The sequence below is a fragment of the Camelina sativa genome, chromosome 17 (genome assembly GCF_000633955.1).
Source record: "Camelina sativa cultivar DH55 chromosome 17, Cs, whole genome shotgun sequence".
In the NCBI taxonomy this organism is placed as follows: Eukaryota; Viridiplantae; Streptophyta; class Magnoliopsida; order Brassicales; family Brassicaceae; genus Camelina; species Camelina sativa.
In genome coordinates, this window is record NC_025701.1 from 20,278,303 (window position 1) to 20,297,178 (window position 18,876).

Sequence of the window (18,876 nt, forward strand, 5' to 3'; positions counted from 1 at the left end):
CCTAATGGAGAATGTGAGATGTTTAAGGTGAATCATATAGCTAGGTTGTTTCTTGATAAGATTAGAGATAATCCTGAGTACTTCATGCCAATGAAAATGGAAGAAATCATAAAGGAACGGTGGAAGATCAGTGTCACTAGGCATCAGTGTCAGGCGGCTAGAAAGAAGGCACTTAGGTGGATTGAGAAGGAGTATGATGAACAGTCTGCTAGATTAAGAGATTATGCTGCTGAGATATTAGAATCAAACAAGGATTCACAAGTAGAGGTTGAATGTGTGACGACTGATGATGGGAAAGACATGTTCGATAGGTTCTATGTTTGTTTTGACAACATAAGAAGAACATGGAAAGAGACTTGTAGGCCTCTAATAGGAATGGATGGTTGCTTCCTAAAGAATAAGGTCAAGGGACAGCTTCTGGTAGCTTTAGGTAGGGATGCTAACAATGATATTTATCCAATAGTTTGCCAAGGTGAATGTATTTTCCTTTTCATGGTTTCAGTTTATGGAGTTTGTTTTGGTTTACTAATGTTACAATGTTTTAAATTTGTTTTGCAGCCAAGTCAAGGGGAACCAAGTCAAGGTTCACTCACTCAAGCTTAATCAAGTAGCTAAGTAGAAATAGGGTTCTAATTTTGTGGTTGCCTCAATGTATTTTCGACCACATAGACTTGTAATTCCCTATGTATTTTGTCTTTTGTCTCTTCTTAAAACTTGCTAGTGATGTCTTTTGGTGAATGTTTTATGAACCGCTATGTGACTGATCATAATTCTGAAATTTAACTTCTCATTCTCATTACCACAACAATTGTTTTCATAGCAAAAACAAACTAACAACCAATTGTCTTCATAGCAACAACAAACTAACAACCAATTGTCTTCATAGCAACAACAAACTAAGAACAACACTGAATCTCTTGTTCAACCTAGTAGCTTACTGAGTCCAATCATAATCATACATAAGAAGACTATGATAAGCATCATTTTCTTATTGCTTGATTTGGCTTCATCCAAAGCATCTTCAACCTTCTCAAATATCTCCTTCTCCATCTTCTCATAAACCATCTTATCCATCTCAAACCTCTCTGTTCTGATCTCTTTCAGCTGCTTCTCAAGTTCAACAGTCTTTGCATTTAATGTATCTACCTCATTGACAAAAGCTTCATCAACCCATTTGAATGTGTGTTCATCGTTTCTAAGCTGCAACAACCCAAATGTTATACACGAAATTAGAAAAACAAATCAAAAAACATTTAAAAACAGTTACCTTATTGGCTACTACAAACCCACACCGAAAATATCTCCGGTACGGATTCGAATCGGACTTCGATGTCAAAGCCATGATTCCCTCCCCTCACCAACATCTCTTTGGCACACCGATAACCCTTCCTCTTGCACGGAAACTTGATTCGGTGGAATTTGTTGATACATTACTCATTGTATTACTCGAGTTCGTGAAAGAAGAAGCAAATTCAAGAAGAAGAAGCAAATTCAAGAGAAGAATCGATTATGCAAGAAGTAAAAATTGATTTTAGGTTTTATTTGGGGATTTTGGGTTTTATGATAAACGGGTCGGGTTGGTGGAGGAAATTGGTTCAACAATTGGTTTATTTTTGGGACATATATGGTTTGGTCTCGGATTTAGACATTATACCGCTATAATCAAAACTTGGGGAGATATAGCTTTTGACTTTTAATTCGGGGGGAAAATGGCATTGAACTTTTTTTTTGGGGACATATAGACCGGGGGTAAAGAACGGGCTCTATCTGACTCGATACGATAGTTCTGGTGGGGAAATAGGCCGTCGGCCCCATAAAATTCCATAAAGTAAATAAAACATAGATAAAAGGGATTGTCCTCATTTGTTCAACCCAAGACTTTTTTTATTTTTATTTTTTAAGATATTATTTTTCCTCGACTCCAAACCTAGATGTCACTAGGTCGATCCTCAATTAGATGAGGATGGTCGGATTTAGGCTGGCATAAGCAAGCAAATCTTCATCACGCATGAACACAGCCATGTCTTGTTCGGGTAAGCCTATCCATGCTTCTACACTTTTCCCATCCTTTGCATCCATCAACAAGACACACAACTTATTATTAAGGATACTAGCAATGCTAGGTCCTATCCAAACGGGAACACCCATTCCAAAGTCAACCTCATAAAAACGTTTACTACACCAACTAGTCACAACATATAAGTTTGTGTCTGGTCTTAACGCCAATAAGAACTCAAAACCCTTTTTCATCAAGTTCTGTCCAAGCGTGGCTGTAGTAGCACTCTCTTTGATCATCTCATTAACTCCTTCTTTAGCCTTTCTGAATTGAGCCACGATCTGATCGATCTCCATAACGCTCCCTGGTTCTTTCTTGAGAAAAAAGGACGTTAGTAGATTTCCTATAGCGTCTTGTGACAAAATATCAGAAGAGGTCCTAAGACGTATGTCCATGGCTAGATTTATCATGGATGACCAGTTGCATCTTGATGAAGCTGCTTTTGTGGCACATTTCCATATCAATGCCGAAATAGCTTCAACACGTGTAGGAACCGCCACAGTTTCACTAGCGGCCTTGCTTTTAAGCTCGGCGATCTTAGATGATTCGAAGACGAACCTCTTCGTCACACACTTCTCACTGGAACCAGTAAGAGCGTCCATTTTGGGGACCTGAAAAGAGGTCTTCGCAGGAGGGTAGATAGTGGTCGATGCAAAGAGAGGACTACTCACCGTAAGATCATTAGAGTTCCCTTTTGTTGTAGCGGCCCAGTCCGAGACAAAAGTGAAAAGTGAAGCCGCATCACAGATCAGGTGAGAGATGCCGACCGCGACCGCTACACCTGATCCTGACCCAAAGGAACTGACCTTGACATTAACCAACGGCCAGGCTGTTGGAGATTCTCCTGGAGCAGTTGTTGGAAGGAGTTTCTCGAAAGATTCATCAGTGTTTAGGGTTTTGAGGTAATCAGAGAGAAGCAGATCGGTACGTGCCTCTGTGAAGACGGCTCCTTCATCGTTGCAGGTAATGGAGCTGCCATCTATGCGACCAGCAAGAGGGTAGAAACGTGAGAGAGTTTGGGACAGAGATGTTTTCAGTTTCTGGGAGGTGGTCTCTGAGTTGAGATCATTGGTGTTGTTGTAGAAGAAGATTGTAGAGACGTAAATTTCTGGATTTGAGAAGTCGACAATGGAGAGTTGAATTTGGTCATTGTGAGGTGTTGGTGAATCAGAAGCGGAAGCAGGCTTGATCACTTCTCTTTTGACTTCCTCTAGGTTAAGTTCCATCTTTGTTCTCTGATTTCTAAAAGAATGCAATAGCTTGTACTGCTTCAAGAGGACAACATTCTCTATTATATAGTTGCATAATGTTATCTTTTGTAATCTTATTATTAAATAAAAAGTAGATGAAATCCATAGAGATTAAATTCATTGGATTTTGATATTGACTACAGATTTGGTGCTTTTGCTTTTTAGAATTAGATTTTAGTTTAAATGTTTGTATCTATATAGTATTTTTGAATCAGTTTTAAGAAATAAATACTCATTATCGAATTATTTACCATTGCCTTTAATATTATTAGTTACCAAATCTTCAAAATCAATTGTAGGTTAAGATTTTTAAAAATAAGAAAATCCTCTATTTAATTAAAACATAAATATGTGATTTTCTTTTCACTTTTATTTGATTTTATATTTAAATATTTTTATTTATTATATAATATATTTAGTTAATAAAAATTTTGATTTTTTTCTTTATATGATGTAACTCAATTTTTTAAAACTGACATATATTAATCAGTTTTAAAATGAACATATATTACTCAATTGATGAATAAAAAATGTGTATACAGTATTCCACATCGACTGAAAAATATTGAACAATAATTCAGATTAATATAAATTTAAAATATCATTAATTCAATGTTACAACACAGTAAATCAACATACAATAATTTTCTTAACACATCAATAATATTAAAATATTTTACATATCGAATTAGTTTAATTAAACTATGATTATGTAAAAAACAAATTAATCCTGGTTAAATCTTACTTTTTTGTCACTATTGGACCATAACTGGATCCGTAATGATTGTGATGGTATATGTTCTTAGTAGACTTATCATTTCCACTAGACTATAATAGTATAATCACTTAACAAATCTTAGTTATTAATAATTTACTGAAATCGTTTAAAATATAGAGAAATACCCTATAATAGCACTCTTTTAAGTTTTTCTTCCAACATTAGCACACATGTTCAAATTTTCCAAAACTAGCATTTATATAGTGAGATTATTATTTAATTTAAATAACAAAATTCATTTTTTCCTAAAATTAAACTCACGAATTTTGGATTTCAAAGTTCCGACAAAGCTTACGGTGAAGATTCTGAACTGAGATATTCATTTTGGATCTCAGATCTTTTCAATTAATTGCCAAATCGATCGATTGATTCCACTACAATAAAATCCACATCAAAAGCATCTTTATTCACCGGATTTCGATCAAAGATCAGAGTTTAATTAAGCTAAACAGTACTTCTGTCGTCGACGGTAGTGAGTGTGGCGGAGGAGAGTCTTCTGGCTAAAATTACAGCGGATGATTGGGGGAAAGTATCGGTGGTTCTGTTTGATATTTATGGTGTCCTTTGTAACAGTGAGAAGTTTTTTAGACGTGTTGTCGTTGATGTTTTTGCTGAGATGGGTCATTGTGGATGATTCCATTCCTCTTACGGGAAAGGTAAAAAAGCTTTGGCAAATCAATTTATGAATCTGTTTTCATGTTAATGCGTGTTTAGATTGATTTCATTGATTTCTTGGGTTGGGCAATGCAGAGCTGAAGCCATGTTTTTAGGAGGTGTTGCTTCAGTCAAAGGAGTAGAAGGATTTGATACCGATATAACTACAAATAGATTCTTTTAGATATATCTTGATAAGGTGATGTTTATGCTATATAATTAGAACACTTAGGAGGGAAATTTTCTTTACATTAGAAACTTGTTGATGTTCTTGAGATTGATTGATACTTGATCTTTGTTGTGTTTTTTGATTTGTGTAATGTCTTGAGATAGAGGGGAAGAAAAGAGAGCAGAGAGTTGCTGATGAAGATGATGATGAAGTTTGAGTACATGTCATTATGGAAAGCCTTCCTAAAATTCGAGAATGTCTTTCTAAAATTCAAGAATGTCTTCTTAAAAACTATGAAATTCTTCCTAAATTTTTAAAAATGTGTTTTTAAATATCTTCATATGTGTTTTACCCTATTGTATCACATATTACTCCATTAGTGATATATTATGATTTGATATTGTGTACATATTGGTGTTTTATAATAAATATAGCAAATATGAATATCCAGCATGATATTATAGGAAGACTTTCCTAAACGTCAATGACTCCTTCCTAAATTTCAAGTAGTTCTTCCTAAATTATACTTAGGCTTCCTATCTTATGTTTTGCCTAAATGTAAGACAATGTAATTTAACATAATCCCTAAGCTCATGTGTTCAAAACATGGTTGGTGTGAATTCACGTTTATGAATATTATGTAATCTTTTTTGAATGTCTTGAATCTAAAAAATGTGTTTAAAATCTTTTCATTTTTATGTTTGCCTCAATGTATCGCAAATTTTCTCATCAATGTGGGGTAATGATTTGTTTTTGTGCACATCGTGAATACTATGATAGAAGCCTAGGTGTAGGCTGTAAGAGCACTATACATTATTTTCATGAAGACCTTCCTAAATCGCAAAGAGTCATTCCTGAATATCATACACTGTATTGCTGCAACAACTGTTGCAGATCCTCATGATGAACCTCCCAATATGACGCACACAGTTTTAGCAAATGTTCATAAAAATTTACAAGCAAATGAAATCTGTCAATGATAAGAGTATATACGTATTCCTAATCATGAACCGAGTTTATCAATCCATCTCAACCGAGTTTCTTCGGTGGTGAATCGGATCTATAGCATTGAGAATGAGATAAGCCATAATCTTCTTCAATTGAATCATCATGCTATTCTCTGCTCTCACCACCACCACCACTTCCGTCAGCCTTTCACTGGACCTACGCCGTCGATCCCACATGTTTCTCCTTACTCTCATTGATTCCAGTGTTCATCGTCGCGAGATCCATCGCTACTTCAGTACTTCGACTCTACCTGGAATTAGAGACTCGCAATAATATTCTTATTGGAGACTCATCAGATTGATTCGGCGTGGAGGTGAAACGCCGGAGTTGATATGTGGATGATTCCGATGGAGATGAAGCGTATGAAGAGAAAGGAGAAGCTATTTTGTGAAAAAAAAAACATTTGATTTTGTATATATAATTTTGTGCTAATTTTGGAACATTTAAGAATATGTGCTAGTTTTGGACTAAAAACTTAAATGAGTGCTATTTTTGAGAATCTCCCAAAAAAAATAATAATCAAAAAAGCTTAGGGTCGTACGAAATTGGCAAAATCTCCGACGAGGAAAGAGCATGTGTTTGGAGCTTGTGTTTTCACAACGAAAGCTAGATTTGGAAGGAAGAACCGATAGATTTCGATTTGACTGTGGTGTTGATGAAGACGACGAGCTCAATTTTTTGCATACAACAAATCCACCGCCACCGTCGTTTCAGTCCTGCAAATTCCCACGGCCACAAATACGGACTCAGCGACAGCGAGCTTCAGTGAGAGAATCTTGTTCGCTATTCTCGAATCTGTTAATCAAGGTAAGAATTGAAGTAAGGATTGAGTTTTTGGAATTTTCATTGTCAGATGTTGAAATTGTTCTTTGTAAATTCTGACTTGTTGTTGTGTGTAGGGATGTTAAAAGTGCAAATGAGGAACATGAGAGAGAGTTACCAATGATGAATGGGATCAAATATAAAATATCAAATCAATTGGAGTTTTGGACTCTGGAATTTGTTTATAAGCTCTCTTTAGTCTTGCTTCTCGTTTCAAATCATTGCAAGTCAGTTAACTAACAAAAAACACCACTCTTTAAACTTTTTTTTTATGTTATTGTAATGTTTGAGTGAGCTTTTTGTTTGTCAAAAATAGATGATGTGTAGAACACATTTTTCAGAAATGGGGAAAGAGAAGCATAAGAAACTGATGAATCAAGGCTTTGAAGCTTCTATAAGTATGTTATAGTGAAGCTTGTAAGGAGATGGAGATTAGAAGGACTGATTTGAACTGGTAGGTATCTAGATTGCTATGATTTTTGAATTATTTGCTAATGGCATAGATCAACTTGGTAGTGTTTCTTGTGGTATTAAGGTTAATCAATCTGGTAGTGTTGCAGAACTAGTTTAAATGTGGGGTGATATATAAGATATCTCTTGAAGTAATGTTAAAACAAAAAATTGAATTCATGGACTGATCATGTTGTTGAATAAGGTTTTCAGCTCTAACTCAAGTGATTGATGATATACATGATGACAAATATTTCAAGAACAAAGCAGAGAGTTGATGATGAAGATGGGAAAATGGGCACTTGAGTGGAAGTTTGAGTTCGTCATTATGGAAAGCCTTCCTAAAATTCAAGAACACCTTCCTAAAAGCTACGGAATCCTTCCAAATTTTTTTAAAAATGTGTTTTTAAATCTCTTTATATGTTTTTGCTTTATTGTTTCACATATTACTTCATTAGTGATGTATAATAATTTGATTATGTGCACATATTGATGTTTTACAATAAACGTAGCAAACTGAAATATTTAACATGATGTTTTAGGAAGATCTTCCTGAACGTCAATGACTTCTTCCTAAATTTCAAGGAGTTCTTCCTAAACGTCAATGACTCCTTCCTAATGCTCTTTTTTTCTTTTCATGACGGTCTTCCTGAAATTAAAGAAATCATCTTCTTATAATTATAAGAGAAGTACAAATTGGAGAATGTCCAAAATTCATAATCTAATTACTCAAATTGCCATTGAATTATTAAGAAAGGAGACACTTTCTTGAAATCAAGAAGGACAAAAATGACTTAAAAAACTAAAGATTTGATTTTAGCTGTAGGGTCCGCGTGTTTATCCGATTACACACCGGATAATCTGACAACCTATCCTGCTGCATGGATATTGATTTAAAATTGGGCCTTACTATTGTAAAATATTTTGTATGCATGTTGGGCCTTGCATATAGGATAAATCCTGCAAAACAGACAAAAATGTAATAGTTGTTTGTTTGTTACTAATCGAGGAATATAGCCTAAAAATATCCATAATTGAACGTAGGCCTAGGCATTTTAACCGAATCCGAAACCCGAACCCGAACCCGACCCGAAATAGGCAGTTCGGTTCAGATTCGGATAGTACTAAATACCCCATCGGATTTAGTTTCTTTGAAATTCGGATATCCAATCGGGTTCGGGTAATATCCGAACCCGATCGGATATCCGAATTAACTCGAAATAAATAAAAAATGCATCTAAGTGGATTTGAACCCAATACCTTAGGCATTTACTAGTGCATCATAAACCATTCTGCCACCTTAGTTTTATGTCAAAGTATGAAAACGTTAATTATTTATATATATATATATATATATATATCTAATTATGTATTCTAAAATTGATTTATTTTTTTTTCTCAATCAACAGAACCTATAATCGTTTTTTTACTACCCAGATCAATTTTACTAGAAACACTAGGTTCGAACCCGCGGTATACCGCGGGTCAAATGTTTTCTAATTTATGAGTTATAATCTTTTATGTTTATTACTAAGTAAATTTTAGTTTGCAATTATTTAATCTCTATTAGGTTTGAATCCGCAGTATCGAGAGACTATTTTTCCTATATATTGTGTTTTTAATATATTGTGGGTTTGCTGTATTTTCGATTGTTAGTTATTTAGGGTAAGAGTTATTGTATTATACATCGAATTTAAGTGTAAGTTTTAGTGTTTTACTATTTATCAAAGTGAATTAGTAGGTTTATGTTTTTCTTGGGGTCATATATTGATATTGGTGTAGTGTTGTTATTTAATATTAGTATTGTGAATTGGAATATATATTTTTTAGAGTTTGTGTGTTGTTAAAATGACTATTGTTTTCATATTATTACTTTCTAATGTCTTGTGACAGTTTTTCTATTGTTTGAGTTAGATAATTTTTATTTTTTAATAAAAATGGTCAATTACATATTATAATTTTTTTTATTGTTTGATATTTTACAAATTTCTCAGTGGTATACCACGAAGCAATTTTTTCATCTTTTACTTATATATATATATATATATATATATATATCAAGTTTCTTTGAGTTTTAATATAAATGTTATAATATTATATATTCTTACAGTAATTAATGGTATGTGTTATTGGATATATGGATATATGAAAAAGTGTAAAAAATCACTGGACGAAATGATTTACCCATGTTGTAGCACCATGTGAAATTATTTTATAAGTGATATGAATGTCGGTCCAAACCCGTCCTACCATATAGTTCCGTCCAATGATATTTATACTCTATAAGTTTTGAATGTTTATAATATTTTAAGTTTTAAATTATCACTTTTTGGACCCGTGTTACAACACAAAACAATATCGTTTTTTGTTATGTTTTACATAATTTATAACTTAAAATTAGAATTTTTAAAACTTATTATTGGATAATTTGTAAATTTTTAAATTTGTTTCGTATTGTAGAATTATATACGGTGGGTTAGTTTATATATCTTTTATGTATATACAACTTAAAAATACTTTTGTTTGGAAAAAAATTCAAGTAAAATTACCTGTTAAAAAGTAAAAAGGTGTGTATAATATTTTTTTGGGTTAGTATAAAAAATATGGATATAATTTGTAAGTTAATTAATTCTAATCTATTATTACAAATCTGTGTGATATATGAAATAAAGACAATAATACAAATACACAAAAAAAACCCACTAATCACTCGGGCCTTAACTAATAAAATGGACCATAGACCTTCTTTCTTCTCTCTTCTTCTTCTTTCTTCCACGACAAAGACGTTTTCTTCTTTTATTTTTTCTTTTTACAATTCTTCAAACTTTCCCATCTTCTCACACCTCTTTTCTAATTTTTCTTGCATCTTCCTAGTGATTTCCGATGAAATTACTCAACGACCTTACCACACAGCCGCCATGTATGGGTATCCTTCTCGAGATTTTTAATCGGAATTGTATGCTGCTGAAATCGTGGGTTCGTAGTCAATTTGTTGATTGATATGTAGTGGTGTTCTCGAAAGAGTTTATCGGCGGATAGTGGATCAAACTTCGAAATTTCCGATTGATTCTTGAATAGCTAAGCTATTCTTATAGTCATCGCGTTAATATGTCTTCTTCTTCTCTTTTTAATATGTCTTTCTTGGACAGCCAATTGTTATAAGAGTTAACCTATTGATTATGTACTCAATTTTGTTAAGAATTCAACAACTTAATTGGTTGGCCAAGAAAAATTCTTACATGATTGTTAATAGAAGAAAATACAGGCAAGGTTTGGGTTGTTTAGTGAATTTAGATTTGACAATTTCATATATATATATATATATGTACAATTGTTTTGCTTCGTAGGTGCCACTTTATGATCCAAAAAAAAAAGGAAGAAGCTAAGATATTAGCAACCAATCTCGACAAAGTTTAGAAACAAACTCATATATATATATATAGTTCTGTATCTGTCGATGAAATCGCTCACATAATGATTGAAGTTTGCTTGGTAATAATATATGATTTCTCCTTTTCAACACTCACTTTGTAAATGGAGTCACCTGGCATTTTTTTTTAAAAGAGCATGTTTAATACGACATATAGAAGGGCTTCATATAACACAGTATTATCATAGTAGAAGTATAAGAAAACGAACCATTGGAGATGTCAAAATTAATTTGTTTGCTTGTGCTTTGGAATAGTCGGGTCGAGCTTGGTGATTTTGGGTGAGGTGAATGATAGCCCTTATGGGTACCGAGGTTTGTTCATTAGAACAGCTTCTTTCTTTGAAAGATGACTTGGCTGCTTCTGGACATCACTGAGTGATTTTGGCTTCACGTCTCTCGGAGGTAAGCGTAAGATGCAACCATTGGTTTCTTGTTCTAATGACTTGTATGCTTGAGAAATGGTTTTTTTGCTTGATGAGTGATGAATGTGTTTAATGTTGGATTATTTATAGTGGTCTAGTAGTTTAGGGTATCGTATAGGATCCGTTATTGATTGAGTGGTTGATGATTGCGAGATTATTGGTTCTGTTTAGGATTAAATTATGATTGTGATTGAATTTGAAATCAATGTTGATTGATAGTCAGGCAAATGGAGATAATGCAGAGAGATTTGAGGGCGGGATTGATACAGTAAATATTGTGTTTATAGTTTCCATAGTTTATCCTTTGGAATATTCTTGAGATTGATTGTCGATAGTGTCAAGTATGGGCTGATGGACAATCTTCTTATAATTAAATAGGAATGCTAATATGGCCTTTTTCGTGTGAGGCCCAAAAGAGATGGAACCGGGTTTGCTGGAAAAAGACGCGGATCCTACGTTAAATGGGTCGGGGTTTTTGTATTTTAAATTTTTGGACACATTTACCCTGCTCAATTAATCGATTCATTGTCCTTTTATATGTATTCAGTGGCAATTGCTGTAAATACAGTGAGGATTTCGGACATTTTTAAAAACGTACTCTTCTTTTAATTATAAGAAGATGATAAGCAGATCTACAAAAAAAAAAAGGATAGTTTGTGGAGTTTGAAGAGTAAGTGAGGTTGGTAGATAAATATGAATCAATTTGCTATAGATATTAGATTTGGTAGGGAATTTGAAGGATTTAATTTTTGAAGTATTGGTCATGGATAAACAAATCTAGGGTTTTTGGCTGAAAAAGAGAGACGAAGAAGAAAGAGACAAGAAGAGGAAGATAGAAAGTTTTTTTTTTCTTTCACGACAGAAAAAAAAGATTTTTTTTTTAATGACTTCGGGTAATCCGAAATTACCCGAACCCGAAGACACCCGATCCGAACCCGACCCGATATTAGAAAATACCCGATCGGGTTTTATATCTCTACATCCGAAAATCCGAAAATCCGAAGATCCGAACCCGAATCCGATCAGATACCCGAATGCCCAGGCCTAATTGAACGGTAATAATGGCATATGTTTAAATGTTAATATCTGCCTAAATCACACAATGCAAATCACTGAAATTTTGACTAATAATTCTCCAGTCACCTTATAATTAGCATACAATTACCATATTTGCCACACAATACACTTACCAAAAAAACAAAAATAAACATCGAACATAGCTAAATCGATACCAAAAAATCAATGCTAATTATGCGTATCAAAGATTTTTGTGCTTGCACAAGAAATCTATCATTTATTGCTTCTAACCTAAACGCTAATATATGAATCACCTATAAACATCATCATGAAACGCATAGACCCAATCATAACACATTCACCAATTTTCAAATACAAGCTTTGAAACACATACCTCGCAATGACTGCATCCTACGAGATGTGAAGCCTTTCAAGACTTCATAGAAAGTGCAATTCAGGGTTCTTCATACCTGGGAGACATATACACCAATGTTTGGTGAAACAGTTGACATGATACTCGATGATGCCAAGGTAAACATAAAGATCTTATATTGTTGTATACATACTGTAACAACCCGTCCCGTGGACCCCACTAGCCTCACTGCTAGCACGCTAGCCTCACTGCTAGCCGCCCAAACGGACCCCAAGCTGGCCCTGCAGGGCATCGATCCTAACCCATCACTGTGGATATCCCAATCCACCAGTAGGTTATTGGTGTACCAGACGTTCCTCGAACCCTGGTCCTCACCCTTTAACAACCTTCCCACAGGACAAGTTGCCACCAATTGACCTGCAGATCAATTGGTGACAGCTTCTCCTGTGGGAAGGTTGTTAAAGGGTGGGGACCAGGGTTCGAGGAACGCCTGGTGCACCAATAACCTACTGTGGATTTGGATGAATAGTTCCATTTGCCCAGTGAGGGGTTAGGATCGATGCCTTGCAGGGCCAGCTTCGGGCCTATGGGGGCAAGCTAGCGGTGGGCTAGTGGGGTCAACAGGACGGGTTGTCACACATACACATTCAGCAGTATTTATGTTCATAAACCTAACCTACTGTTATGTCATTTTCAGGGTACAAAGTTCACTCTTATGTGAAAAAGGATCTAATGAACCGGTCCCAAAAATTCAAGAGGAGAAGTCATGCAATTCATATGAATTTAATATTTGAATGTAACATATGATTCAATATAAAATGTTGAGATTTAGAGGTTAGAAGCAACTCTGACCTCCTTATCCTTCTATGTGAGAGTTGGCAGATCGATATGAACTTGAAAGACATGTAGAGTGAGAGAACCAGCCAAAGTAGCAGCATTCCTTGACAGGCAAATGACATCATCTCTTTTAACTTCATCAACCTGCATGTTCGTTTGGGAGGTAAGTCTTCCAATATAGCCATCTAAAAATGTCTAAATTTTAATATAGAGAAACCATCAGACGTATATTTGTAAGCTTTTTATTTTATTTATACCTAAAGCCTAACTCATGTTGTGTCACTACCAATTATTGCCTAACAAATATACTATGAGCAATCGATCCATGCGAAATCCTAATTCGATGAAGAGCTGGTACATATCAAAGAATTAGGATTTTAAAGCATCAAGCAGTGAGAGAGCTCATGGATTTGGAAGGCTCGGATCCTCGAGAAGAAGATGGCTCAAATGCATCTTCGGTTATGGAAGTGGAGAGAGATCTCACAGGCAATGTTTGCTATTTAGTTTCTGATGGAGATGGAGAATGGAATTTTGAAAGGAAAAAAAAACAAAATTGTATTGACAGAGGATATAGTTATATGGATTATATAGCAGAATCAATAATATTCAAAAAAAAAAAAAACTTATTTTCACCAAAATAAGAGACTTAAATCAATTTAAGAAGTAGCAAACTCAGTGAGAAAAAGAGTTCTTACACAATTGTTACGGAATAACCAGCCTTGGAGATAGATAAGAGTAGTTCTTTCCATTTAGGTAACCATTCGTGATGGGATAAGACAAAATCGGAGGCAAACACATAGAATTGTTAATTATATAATTACATGATTGGTTGATCTAGTGGAGGGAAGGTGGTAAGAAACGAAAAAAGATTAGTAAGAGACCAATTTTAAAGGTCACGGAGGAAGAACCGAGGAAGAGAGGAGGAAAGAGACAAAGGAACAATGACTTTAGATGTCTTTCTTCGGCTGATTTTTGTTTTGCTCCAACTCAAAATATAATAAATCTTATTATAATCATACAAATTATATGACCACTAGATTTTGACCCGTGCATATAATTATTTGTAAAATTTAATATAATAGAATTTGAAATAATTTTTACAACATAATTTGGTTGTATATTATCAATTTATTTTTAGTAATTTTAACAATATATTTTGGTACTATATTATCAATTTATATGTTAATACTAAAAGTAGGGGTGTCAATCGGGCTGGTCCGACCCGGTCCAGCCCGAAACCTGTAAAGCCCGCAAATGTTTGAGCCTGGCCCGGCCCGGCCCGAAATATTTTCGAGCCTATATTTCAAAGTCCGAGTCCGGTCCTAAAAGGGCTACAGGGCTTTTCGGCTTTTTCCGGGCTTATGTTAGAGATCAAAAATTCAAACTTATAAGCCTTAAAAAGCAGTGTCTAAAGGTGAACTATAAAACAAATCAATCAAAATTTTAATAACTTATCTATATTTACTACAACCAACTTAATTTACAAGAAAAAGTTTATAACTAAATAAAATTTTAATACTTTAACCAAATAAAACAATATATAATTCATATAAAATATAATAGATAACTTTAAAAAGTATTAAATAAGGTTACTAAGTAAATATGAAAACTATGATTAGAGTTTAAAACTTTATTTACAATAAATCATTAATCAAATATTGCAATCAAACAAAAATGTTAACATAAAAGTACAAATATTTCTGTTAAAGGGCTTTCCGGGCTGGTCCGAGCTTGGCCGGGCTAAGCCCGAAAAACCCTATAGCCCAAACGGGCTGAGCCCGGAAGGCCCGATCTTTTTCTGGACATATATATTTAAATCCGAGTCTGATGTTTTTCAGGACCGGGACAGGCCAGCCCGCGGACTTTGGCCCTAATTGACATGCCTAACTAAAAGTAACAATAATTTGTTAAAAGTAATATATTGGTAAGTATTTTACTATATAATTTGGTCGAATTATAAAATATCTATTAATAACGCTAGTTTTTGACAAAATATTAAAATGAGAAATAGGCTATTTTTTTAAAGATAAAACAGAAAAAAGAAGAGACCCCATAAAGTAATAAAGTAATGAGAATATTTGTGTGATTGTTTAAAAAGTAAGAACTAATGAAAATACTACACTAATTATTTGAATTAGAGGAACTAATTTTCTCAGGCTGTGATTGGCGACATAGGGAAAGCGTATTTGAACAGAATAAAGTAAAAACCACATGTTGTACACCATTCAGATCAAATATAACAATTTGCGATTTTCAACACAAAAAAGAAATAAAAAAATTTGCGGTTTTGTAGGTGTAATATTACACAGGACCGCACATCAACATCTCAACATACTTTTATCCAGCGGTTTTAGTTAAAATCCGCTAAAGTAACTGACCATTGGAGAAAACCTTTTTATTTTTATTTTTTTTGTTTACTAAAATTTGTTATGTGTATATATTTTTCCAAAAATCACATATACAAGTAATAGGTTATGTATTTCATTATTAGTGCATATAATATTTTATTATAATAAAAGTTTATGTATAAAGCCAACTTAGTTATATTTTTTTTTATTTTTAAATAATAATTACAAAACTGTTACTAATTTATTAATAGAAATATTATTCTAAGAGATCAAATATACATATATATATATATATATATATAAGATATTTTTATATATATCTTTTTGTAAATAACACAAATGTTTGTGTAAATAGCACAAATGTTAAATAAATTATAAATAATGTCTTTTAGTTTTGCATAAAATATATCTACATAATAGTTTAAATAATTTTTGGTATTTAAGGTTTGAAATATTTTTTCATTAACACAAAAAAATTAATAATTTACAATTATATTAATTATTTATTATTTTGTACCGCTTATTCTAAAACCGCAATTTTGTTTTCACTAATCAAACATTATTCTGTACCGCTTATTTTGTACAAACCGCACTTGTCCCGCAAATAACGCAGAGATCTGCATAATATTTTTTAAATATATAACTAATATTGAATAAAAAAATTAAATAACTAACATATTTTTAATAACAAAAGTTCTGTGTATCTTTTCTTTATTCTTTCTCTTGTTCAAGTAACTTTAGAATGCATGTTCAAGAAAAAAAAATTATTTTTTCATTTTATCTTTAAATAAATTTCAAAATGTAATATATATAAGTAATTTTAGTATTATGAATGTACAACCATAAATCAAGTTTTCTTAACAATAAATGAATTTATTTAAAAAATTAATATATTAACAACTAGATTTGAAAAAAATATAATCTATACTAGTTTTTTTATTGTGTAATATTTGTTATGATTGAATTTGTTTATTGTTTTTAACATTGAATAAACATATACATGATTAAATTTTAATTTTAATAAAATTTCATATTTAAAGTTCATAAATGATATATTTAAATTATAAATAAAAAATAAAGAACCAAAATGTTAATAACTTATGAATACTAATTATTAATAAATTTATTTATAATATATGTAATCCGCACCGCTTTTCCTTTTTTACCATTCACACAATTAATACTGAACCGCAAATAGTTTTTTCACCAATCAAATATCATTCTGTACCGCTTATTTTATAGAAACCGCACTTGTCCCGCAAACCGCACGTATCGCAGTTGAACCGTACCGCACTCCAAAACCGCTTTTCCCGTACAACCAAAACCGGTCACCATTCGGACCCTCAGTTTGGACCCTCAGTTTGTTTTTTTTGGAAAACTCGTTTGGTTTACTGTTAAATAAATAAAAGGAAAGGAGATTACTTAAAAAAAAAATCAGAAAAAGGAGATAATGTAAAATCCTCTCCTTTGTCGGAACTATACTATGCCACCTAATTGCGATTTGAGCCAGCGCAGCCCATACCTTCTTCTCTCTTTCACCACTGTTCTTTCGCCATACCTCTTTCCTTTCATCACCGTTCTCTCTCTCTCTCTCTCTCTCTCTCTCTGTTATATGTTCAGGTAATTTCCTTTCTTGTAAGTTTTTTTAATTTAGTAAGAATCACTTCTTAAATTTGACAACAAAGTAATTGACTTGAGAAATACAGATGCCTATTTAATTTGCGACTGTCAACCACGTTATCAATTATTCTGATCAATGTTCTCCGTAATCTATTATATTGTATACTCGATTTGGTTTATTAGATCACAACCGATTTGACAATTCAGTTTTGATTTTAATTTAATTCAGTTTTTATTCAACTATTCAGTCTCTGATTATTTATTTATTTATTTAGTTTTTGGCAAACTTCAGTCTCTGATTATAAGTGATATTTTCTTCAGTTTCTTTAGTTACCTTATGTTTTGGGAATGAAATATTTCAGTCAATTTGTTCTATTGCTAACTCTATGTATTTCTTGTTTTTAGTTCTGTGAATATTGGACAGATTGTGAACCAAAAGTTGGACAAAATGGTTCGATTTTTTATGTACTTATTTTATCTCTTTTTATTAAGGATTACTGGCTATTGGAATTGAAACTTATAAACAATTCGTATAAACTTTCATGTCAATTTTACAGCTGAGAGGTTCTAAGAATTTTGGACTACAAACACAACATCCGTAATATGTCCGTTATAGCTCAAGTTGACGACGGTATAATCTTGACCTTCAAGCTCCTCAAGCTCTTCTATTTTAAGACAGATTTCGGCTACATATCTATCCTCAATCTATTATCTTTTACGTAGACTGATTAGCATATATGGTCTAACCAAATCACGATATCTTCAGTGGATGCAGTTGATATTGGAGTAGACATGCCATTGACATTATTGCAGCTTCATTCCATCTCTAAGGTATTTATCGTTGCTTGGTTTAACTTTTTAAAAAGTAGCTAAAAATTCGAGTAAGAGTCATGATTTAGGAAAATTAGAAACATTAAACCAAAACAAAAAAAACATAGCAACTGTGTTCTTCAAATAGAAAATGGATCGCATTGACTGTTATTATTCTTCTTATTGAAGGACACCTAGAGCAGAACATGCATCTCTAAACGTAGGATCTAAAATGCCATCAACAGTACGTAAAACTTCAAAACTGGTTTCACCTCTTCTATGTGTTAAAAGGATTCTCATGTAAAACTGATCACCAATAGCTGTTGACCTAAATTGCATCTGAGTAACACCTGAATTTCTTTTACGCCTGGTCCACTTTTTAGTAATTATGTTCCAAACAAAGTGTTTAGGAAACTCAGTGTAAGTCAGCTGTTTTGCTTCTGGGTTGTGTGTGTTCATCTTCATCCACTCCAAAAATTGAGAACCATGAGAGTAATAGAGAGATATCTTGGAACTGAAAAAAAAAAGATTATAATCAATATAAGTAAAGATAAACAGAATATAATAAAAATGGAGAAACTAATTGATTCAATAACTTGAACAGACGGTATCAAGCGGTGACTATCATTCCCAGAGAAGTGAAAGAAGCAAAGGAACAGACGTTATCAAGCGGTGACAATCGTTCCCAGAGAAGTGAAAGAAGCAAATGAATACTGTAAGTACAACTAACCTGGATTTAAATAGGAGAATAAATCATCTTGCCCTGATCTTTGCTTGTACGTAGTGGTGTTAGTGTCAGAAAATTACGGGATAAGTACATATGAAGTTTATA

The 18,876-nt window shown here is 33.0% G+C and overlaps 2 protein-coding genes and 2 long non-coding RNA genes across 4 annotated transcripts in view; 1 reads left to right on the forward strand and 3 right to left on the reverse strand.

Annotated features, from left to right (window-relative positions):
• Window positions 922-1,342, reverse strand: LOC104759656 (uncharacterized protein At4g04775-like). Its single transcript, XM_010482562.2, has 2 exons — window positions 1,268-1,342; window positions 922-1,200 (listed from the first exon to the last, which is right to left on the reverse strand). The coding sequence occupies exons 1-2, from the start codon at window positions 1,340-1,342 to the stop codon at window positions 922-924; spliced, it is 354 nt and encodes a 117-aa protein (XP_010480864.1).
• LOC104757731 (BAHD acyltransferase At5g47980-like) lies at window positions 1,765-3,302 on the reverse strand. The gene has a single exon (XM_010480500.2). The coding sequence runs from the start codon at window positions 3,280-3,282 to the stop codon at window positions 1,954-1,956; it is 1,329 nt and encodes a 442-aa protein (XP_010478802.1). The 5' UTR covers window positions 3,283-3,302; the 3' UTR covers window positions 1,765-1,953.
• LOC104757732 lies at window positions 10,402-11,411 on the reverse strand. Its single transcript, XR_762513.2, has 2 exons — window positions 10,827-11,411; window positions 10,402-10,731 (listed from the first exon to the last, which is right to left on the reverse strand). It is a non-coding gene; the product is annotated as an uncharacterized LOC104757732 (long non-coding RNA).
• LOC104757733 overlaps window positions 17,046-18,876 on the forward strand; it is a 7,171-nt gene continuing 5,340 nt past the window's right edge. Inside the window, exons 1-5 of the long non-coding RNA XR_762514.2 lie at window positions 17,046-17,234; window positions 17,640-17,685; window positions 17,792-17,865; window positions 18,001-18,065; window positions 18,649-18,759. This is a non-coding gene — a long non-coding RNA (uncharacterized LOC104757733). The remainder of the gene's footprint in view (window positions 17,235-17,639; window positions 17,686-17,791; window positions 17,866-18,000; window positions 18,066-18,648; window positions 18,760-18,876) is intronic.